General features: G+C 38.4%; 1 protein-coding gene across 1 annotated transcript; it reads right to left on the bottom strand.

Moving 5' to 3' along the window:
* Window positions 1–8,005: 8,005 nt before the first annotated feature.
* LOC122035140 (expansin-A4-like) lies at window positions 8,006–9,070 on the bottom strand. Its single transcript, XM_042594529.1, has 3 exons — window positions 8,886–9,070; window positions 8,486–8,798; window positions 8,006–8,406 (listed from the first exon to the last, which is right to left on the bottom strand). Exons 1-3 carry the CDS (start codon window positions 9,013–9,015, stop codon window positions 8,103–8,105), a joined length of 747 nt encoding a protein of 248 aa, XP_042450463.1. The 5' UTR covers window positions 9,016–9,070; the 3' UTR covers window positions 8,006–8,102.
* Between the last annotated feature and the right edge of the window lie 220 nt (window positions 9,071–9,290).

A 9,290-nucleotide genomic window follows, 5' to 3' on the forward strand; every position in this document is an offset into this window, starting at 1 on the left:
TTTATATTGAGACGATGCGAATGTTATTGATTGAAATGCTCTGTGGCCTTTGGGGTTATGATACGATTATAAATGGTGGAATGAATTTCTTAGAAAATAAGGGTTTAAATTTTACTTAGAACATATTACATTTGAGCAGTTCAAATTACTTGTCACATTGGGTTGTCCGTCAGGATTCATCTGTACTTTCTGATTTATTATGATGAAAACTTTTGTAAGATTAAAATAGTCATCTCAAAAATTAATTGAATCATAAAAATGAAATACCTGGATTATGAAAAAAAACTCTTCATCCATTGGAGGGTGCAAATCTAAAGCTTAATTTTTAATAAAATAGCATTGACTTGTGTGTGAGAAACACATGGTGAAGGTTAGACAGATCGAGATAAAAATTATTTATGTAGTTCACTTCATGTTTTGCGTTTTTGCATGAAATGGGCACGATAATAGTTATTAAAAGGGGAGTTATCGAGTGAGTCATTAATCTGAGAGTTAGAAAGACATGAATTTGATAGTTTCATTTGAATTTAGAGCTTATAAATACCCGTCGAGAAAGAGATACACGATAAAGGAAAAGGGGGAACGTAGATGGAGAGCTTTAGTTTTTTTATATATTTTGCTCAAGACCATGGTCTCTTTTTCTATAAGAGCATCATCCCTCACCTGCATTGAATGTCGAATAATGACCATTTAATATCCAAGGATTAATGATAGTCGACGACCATTAATGGTCGACTATTACTATCCAGGAGGTTACGAAATCGTCATTAACAATGGTTAATACTTTCGTTACCTTCTTGAGCAGTAAATAAAAAAAATCCATGTAGTAAAATGTTTATTTTGTCCTGATCTATCAGGCATTTGGCGCACACAAGTCGTGCTTACACACGAGTCAACTTTAATACTTTCGTTACCTTCTTGAGCAGTAAATAAAAAAAATCCATGTAGTAAAATGTTTATTTTGTCCTGATCTATCAGGCATTTGGCGCACACAAGTCGTGCTTACACACGAGTCAACTTGGCTCAGTGCAATCTGGACTATGATTAGCACCCTCCCCCTTGAGCACTCACACATGAGAGAAAGTCTCTCCCCATGCATTTGCTCACATCATCAATGCATATGAATCAATATAAACCAACCAATATACCTTGAAACTCCCAATATGGGACTAAGGTCCAATTCAAAATGGAGCTTTTTTCCTCTTCCACCTCTTCTCCATTCATATATATCCAACAGGTTTATCATTAAAGATGTAGAGGTCTTTTTTCTACCCCTACGTATCCTATAGATCAAGAATCATGTTGATCTGTCAGTCAAAGTAAAAAAGGATCAAGCCTGACCAAGGAAAAGTTAACTTTGCTCAGATGGGACTCAGATATGATCAAACGAGGTCAGTACACTCATTCCCACGATTAAAGGACAAGTCATTGATCATGTCTCAATCTCAACTCCTGACCCAGACCCTACCTCAGTCTCAATGATAGACTCTACCTCAGTCTCGGTAATAGATTCTCTCTTAGTCTCGATAACAGACTATTTCCTAGTCTTAGTGAGAGACTTCTCAGTCTCAGCGACAGACTCTACCTTGATCTTAGCAACAAACTCTCTCTCAACAATAGACTCTCAACTAGTCTTGGTGAGAAACTCTCTCAATCTTGGTGAGATACTCTCTCTCAGTTTCAATGACAAACTCTGCCTAAGTCTCGACAGCATACTCTCTCTAAGTCTTGGCAACAAACTTTCTCTCAATCACGACAACAGACTCTCTCCCAGTCTTGGTGAGAGACTCCTTCTCAATCTCAGTGATAGACTCTATCTATCTTAGTCTGGGAAATAGACTCTCTCTCTCAGTCTCGGCGAGAGACTTCCTCTTAGTCTCAACAATAGACTTTATCTTAGAATCAGCAGCAGACTCTCTCCCAGTCTTGGTGAGAGACTCTCTCTCGCAATCTTGGAGATAAACTCTATCTCAGTTTCGGTAGCAGATTCTCTCTCAGTCTCGGCTATAGATTCTATCTTAGTCTCAGTAGCAGGCTCTCGCCTAGTCTCGGCAAAAGACTCTCTCTTAGTCTCAGTGATAAATCCTATCTCAATCTCAGTAACAGACTCCCTTTTGGTCCTTGGTACAATCACTGACATCATCTTTGTCTCTACCCCAGTCGCCAAAGCTCTCCCTCAAAGGCGGATCTCGACATCATCTCAATCTTAGTATTCTAACCTTGATGCAGGATAAACTCAACACGACCCCTTAAACTTCAAACGGTTATAACTTTTGACTTGAGACTTGGAATTAGGATATGTCAGTAGTCATGCTTGCAAAACTCAGAAATCTAAGTTTGTTACTGGGGTACCTATAACCGCCAATTTTCATACCCAAATTTCAATGTTTAGACTTTCAATCGAGTCTCTAAAAATTTCATTACTATTTTTAGTAATTTATGCTTTTATGGTATTTAGGGTCTCTTTGGTATTCCTGATAATTATGTGTTATAATTACTCTATAACAACGTCCTATTTTATTAATTTTAATTTCTCTCAAGAGATTTTTTTAGAAAGATCTCTTTCTTTCTTTACAAGATCAGAATTAAGGTCCATATATTGAGATTTCTTTCCTTTCTTTGTCTTAAGGTCCAGAGTCTATATATACACATATCTAGTTGTATGAGAATTTATCCCTCTTTTATTAATAAGTTTCCTTTTCTGGTAATCTAGCAAGTTTTCCTTTTTTTTTTTTTGGTGTTCTCTCTTCTTGAGTTTCTCCTCCAATCTCCCCTCTCATTAGTCCACATGATAATCACTATTCTACCATGCGTTAGACCCTGAACTTGAATATTCTCAAGGTCGCTCTATATCGATGTCGCTTTTTTCATCCTTAAGACAGGTCTACACCCTATACGGGCTCGCTAACAATGTTTGTGAATATTCTAAGCCGCATGACATCATGAGAACAGAGGAGCAATTACAAGGTTATTAGATATGGTCTCCTAGATACCCCCTACTAACATATAGCGTTGGATGAAGGAGGAGGCAACCAACAGCTTTCGGATTTGGTCCCCTCATCGACTCTCAAAATTATGATTGACATGGAGATGTTTTTCGGACAACTATATGTAAGTACCCCATGGTAGTTTTGATGTGATCAATCAAGTCAAGTTAGATCTTGTTATGCTTTGATCCTTGTGTCTAAGTGTGCAGGAACTTAGGAGTACAAGAAGTCAAGCGAAATACGCAGCTAACGAGAATGATGACATAGAAAAGAGTCGATGGGTTTGGTACGTCCGAGGGGCGAGGTGCTATGGAAGAGTACGTTGATGGACAAGAAGGGAGCGCGCGACATTTCCGAGGACAAGAAGCCAGAGCGAAATCTAAGATTGCTCAAGGAAAAGACTGGAAGATGAGTTCAGATGAGCCCAATTCCTATTGGCCGAGATCACCCAAGCGACCGAAGAAGGTGCCAAACCAATCAGCCAAGGTTGATTGATCCGGGTGCCTGGACCACCACATTGACCAATTGGGCGCCTTGAATTGACTTCTGGGTCCAAGTTAGCAATAGTCTAGGCATCCGGAGATATATAAAACCTTATCACATGGTCGTTGCATAGTCGTTGCATGGAGATAGAGTTTTGCCACACTAGGGGCGCTCAGAGAGGGTTCGGACGCCTAGATCGTACCACGTTAGTAAATGGTTAGATTCGACCAGTGGGCGATAAATAGAGCCCTGGTCTTCTCTATTTTGTATAACGCACTTCTGTACTTCGAATTTCATACTGTTCTTCATTTTTTAACTTCATTTTTGTGTATGAGGTTTCTCCACCTCCGACGTTTTATTTGAAAAGGAGATCTTCATAGTGAGTCTACTTTCCTTAGAGTAGCAATCCTCTGATTACCAAACAAGTAAATTGTTTGTCTCGTACTCTTCTTAATTATGTTATATTATTGTCAAGTGTGTAATTATTTAAGCCCAATAGTTTAAGAAAGGTATACTTATTTTTTTTGTGTACAGGCAATTCATCCCCTCTTGTCGGCCACACGGGACCTTCAATTGATATCAAAGCTCAACCATTTTAGAAGGACTAACCGTCGACCGAAGCACAGAAGATGATAGCCGGAGCAAGTATCCACCCATCGAAGTTCAAGGGAAACTTCGCCCATTGGAAAAATAAAATGGAGGTATATTTCAAAACTGATTTTGATATATTTCTAATCTTGAAAAATGGTTTTACAGTACCTACCAATAGCAATGACGAGCTAAAGAAAGAGGAAAACTGGACAAAGAATGAACAAGTCAAATTTGTGGCTAACGAAAAAGTAGAATTTCATCTGCTAAGTACGCTGCCACCACAAGTGATCAACAGGATTAGAGTCTACAAGTCTACAAAAGACCTCTCGAAAAAATTCCTGGAGCTTCACGAAGGATCCTCCAAAGCCAAGCTCATAAAAAGAGATCTACTTCAGAACCAACTGACAAATCTTCAGCTGAAGGAAGGTGAAACGATCTCTCAACTACACGCTGAGCTAAAGGAGATAATTACCGAACTCACAAATCTCGATAAAAAGGTAATCAACCAAGATTCGCTAAGGTATGTGCTTAACGCTTTTCCAAGAATACCAGAATGGTCAACCCTAGTAAATGAAATTCATGAATCTAGATGTGCATATATAAAGAAGAAGCCAAAACAAAACATTGCCTTTAAGACAAAAATGAATAAACCAGATTCTGAAGCATCCCCCGACGATGACAAAACGATATTTATGGTAAGAAAATAAAAAAAAATAAATCTAATAAATTTAATCAAGTGTAGGCTAAGAAAATAAAAAGGAAAGTGAGATGATATCACTGCAATGAAGAAGGACACATCAAAGATAACTACCCAAAATTGAAGAACAAGAACAAGGATAAAAGATTGACCCAGAAAAAAATACAAAAACTTAAAGGTGACATGGGATGAAACATCATCATCAGAGTCGGAGATTGAAGCCCACACCGAACTTGCACTGATGATAAGTCACCAAGAAGCTGACGAAGCAAGCTCATTCGAAATGAGTATTAAAAGCATCGATGAAAGGGAAGCAATGTCAGAGGGAAACATCACTACAAAGGAGCATCAGATAACGAGATCGACGAGATAAGTTAAGTACGGTCTCTACCTCCTGACCAGTTATATAAGTTTATTAAAATTTTATCTAAAAATTCCTGTCAATTAGAAAATGATAATAAAAAGTATTAAAGTCAAACAAAGAGTTAAAAGGAACTTTAGCAAAATCTTGTCGATTAGAAGATTTCGAAAAGATGAAAATAAAAAATGAAAAATTGAAAGAACAAATAGAGAATTTGAAGAATTCTTCGAATTTTATTACTTCAAATTTTAAAAATTATCAAAGACTAAATTAACATTTTAGATATGATAATGGTCAAATTTGAAAATTATCAAGAATTTTTTTTCCTAAAATGTATCTGGTTAATCAAGTAAAAAGTAACCTATATTGGATAAAAATTCATGATTAGATTAAAATCTTTATGTATGTTTTATTTTTAATTTGATTTAATATTTTTACTTAAAATTGTCTAAAGTTTTTAAATAAATTATTTTGTATAATTTCTTATTGAAATTAATTAGATCTTAATTTTTTCAAGAAAGAGAATTTCATTTCTTATCTATAAAAAAAAAATTTAAATTTTTTATTGTTGTATTATTTTTTATCAAATTTTTTATAAAATTTATATTTTTAAATTTAAAGTTATTTCATAGATTTTTTTTGAAAAATTTATTTTTTTTGAAAATTTTATTTTTTTTGATAAAATATCATGTTCTTGATAAAAAAAATAATATTTTCAAAAAAAATTACCGTTATTAAATTTTCTATAAATTATTTATCAAAATATTAATTATTTAATATTAAAAATCCTCAAACATTTGATTTTTGAAAAAAAATAATTTTTCTACAAAGATTGCTATTTTACATCGTCACAAAATTTTTCATGATTTTTCAAGGTTCAAAACTATTTTTAAGAAGTTTTTTTTAAAGATATAGCTGTTTCTGTAAAAAATAATTTTTTATTACTTATGTTAATATCAGTTTTTTGTGAAATTTTTATTAATGTTTTGGATATGTCTATTTAACTGCTACAAATATTTTCATAATTTTTCAACAAGTATAAATAATTTTAAAATTATTTTTTCAAAACTGGTTTATAATTGACAAAAATTCAGATTTTCACAATATAACCTTCATTATTTTTTATTTTTTTTTGAATAATAGTTACTAGTTTTTGTATCCATTAGAATTTGTTTCAAATTTATTTTCAAATAATTCTCCTATTTTTAATGTGATCAAAGGGAGTGAATTATAAATTAAATCTAGGGGAAGTGCATTTTTTGTATTACATGGTTGTTTAATTGTAACTTATTTACCTGTTATTTTATTATTTTATTATTTTATTTTACCCTAACTTGACTTGGGTTGCTCACATAAAAAAGAGAGAGATTGTAAGTATCATGTGATAGTTTTGATGTGATCAACTAAGTCAAATTAGGTCTTGTTGTATTTTGATCCTTATGTCTAAGTGTACAGGAATTTAGGAGCACTAGAAGTCGAGTGAAAAGACGCAACTAGCGATAAGAATGACATGAAAAAGAGTCGACGGACTCAGTACGTTCGAGAAACGACGTTTCCAAGGAATGAGAAGCAAAGTAGAAAATCCTCGAGTAAGCCTAATTCAGGTTCACCGAGATCACCCAAGAGATCGAAGAAGACACTAGACTAGTCAACCAAGGCTAAATGATCCGAGTGTCCAGACTAGTTGGTATGGGTGCCCGGAGCACTAGGTTGCTTGAATGGACTCTTCCACATTGCGGATCAACTTCTGGGTCCACGTCAGCAATGGTCTAGGCGTCGGGAGCGGGTCCAGATGCTTGGAGATGGATAAAACATTATCACTTGGCTGTTGTATAGCCGTTGTGTGGAGATAGAGTTTTACCACGCTGGGGGGGTTGCCCGGAGAGGGTTCGGGTGTTGGATTATGTCATGTCAGCAAATGGTCAGATTCAACCGGTGAACTTATAAATAGAGTCCTAGTCTTCTCTATTTTGTATAACACACTCTTGTACTTCGAATTTCATACTGTTCTTTATTTTCGAACTTTATTTTCGTGTATGAGGCTTCTCTGCCTCCAACGTTTTGTTCGAGAAGAAGATCTTCATAGTGAGTCTACTTTCCTTGGAGTAGCAATCTCTGATTGTCAACTAAGTAAATTGTTTGTCTCGTACTCTTCTTAATTCTTTTATATTGTTGTTAAGTATGTAATTATTTAAACGCAATGGTTTGAGAAAGGTATACTTTTTTTTTTACAGGACAATTCACCCTCTCTTGTCGGTCGCACGGGATCTTCACTATATAGACACTCATAAGGTAACGACAAAGGGCTCTAAATTCTCTTCAACTCTATCAAGTTTTACTCTTCCTCTCCATCTCTATTCTTCATACCAGCACAAGTAAATCCTAACTTGAACATTGGAGTGCCCCTAGGATTCATCGCTCTGCTAGTCTAACCCTCTCTTTGACTGCATCTCAAGTCTTTTTACCCCCTTTCACTGACGATGTTCAGAGCTCGTGCACATCAGTAATTTCATTGACCGATGACTTGACCATATTTAATTTGGCCGGAACAATTAACAAAGCTGTTTTTACTTATTTTATTGTAAGTCTATAATTTTAGATTTCGCCTAACAGTTTTTTCCTTCAATCAAATAAACCATAATTATATCCATCAAATAAGAGGAACCCGAGTGGATACATATGCTTTGCCTCTTAGAATACACAATAAAGAACTCAGTTCCCTTTAAACACTAAAGATCATATCCTAACAAGGTGACAGTAATCCAATTCCACAACACACTCATAATTATGCTGAGATGAATTACCTTCCTTCCCTGTAAGCCATGACTCCCATAATTTCCACAAATGGCTTATAAATTGCAGGGTTGAATACTTACTATATATATACATATATATATATATATATATATATATAGTATAGTGCGGGTGCTGCCTGATGAGCTACCTCGGCGTCCGACAAGCCTTAATTCCTTGATGAGCTCAGTTAGAATTGCCCACCCTCGAAGGTCTGGCCGAATTGCCACCCGGCCGGTGCCACGTCGAAGCTGGTGACCGTCCGTCCGTCGCTGGTCGTTACCTGGAAGGAGAGACTCTGTCCGTCGAGCAACGAGTTACTCTGCCAGTTTTGGCCCCAGTTGCGCGACATCGCTTGCCACCCGCCCTTGGACCCCTTGATCGACACGGAGTGCACGTCGCCGGCTCCGGCCACGTTCGTGATCAAGACCAAGTTGAAGAAGGAATGGCCGTTGATGGTGAACCGTATTCCCCCCTTCTTCACGCAAGGCACCCTGTAGTGTACACAAACAAAAAACAGAGCTTCAGTGACTGATTGATTCCGGCGAGGGAAGTTAACGGAGAATGGAGCACCTGCGGAAGGAGACGGGGACGATGCCGGCGCGGTACTGCCCGATATGGAGGAACGCCGGCTGGGCGAGGTCGAAGTGCGGGCGCGGGGGATTGCACCAGCCGCCGTTGTCGCTGGGGAGGTCGTAGGTTGGAGGGCAGAAGTTGGTGGCGGTGACGATGATGGAGCCGGGGAGGCACGACTGGGGGTCGTCGGCGCACTGCAACTCGTAGCAGGAGCCGCAGCTGAGCCCGTCGTTGAACAGCGCCGTGCTGAGCGCCGCCGTGTTGGTGCCGTAGCCCGTGCTGTAGAGGTTCCCGTACCCGCAAGCGCCTCCTGCACGGCGAACAATCAATCCAATTAAAGTCTGCAAATTTTAGAGATCGCAGGAACATTTCTTAGACTTGTGGAAATAGAGCTGACCCATGGTGCCGGAGGCGTCGCTGCCGCCGTAGAAGGTGGCGTGGGCGGATTCCCACCCGTAGGAGTCCGCAAAGACGTAGCCGGATAAGAGAAAGAAGAAGTGGAGAAAGAAGAGAGCGCCGGCGGCCATCTGAGGAAAGAACAGGGGATCGAAGTGAAGACTGGCTGTTGGTTGCTGTGTGGACTTGTGGCGATGAAGGAGGGGCATTTATAGGAATGGTGGCGATGGGCGGCGCGGCGCTGCGGGGGGCAGAGAGACAAAAACGAGCTTTGGCTGCCCGCCGGAGAGCGACGGCGGGCACATGGAGCGGTGGCAGTTGGAGTGGCAACTGCCGGGGGTGGGTGAGGTCCCCCATCCACATGCGTTGCCGTGGAACGTCGATCCCCGTCGTCTCCGCCGTTGTT

Source organism: Zingiber officinale, chromosome 11B (genome assembly GCF_018446385.1).
Source record: "Zingiber officinale cultivar Zhangliang chromosome 11B, Zo_v1.1, whole genome shotgun sequence".
Taxonomy (NCBI): Eukaryota; Viridiplantae; Streptophyta; class Magnoliopsida; order Zingiberales; family Zingiberaceae; genus Zingiber; species Zingiber officinale.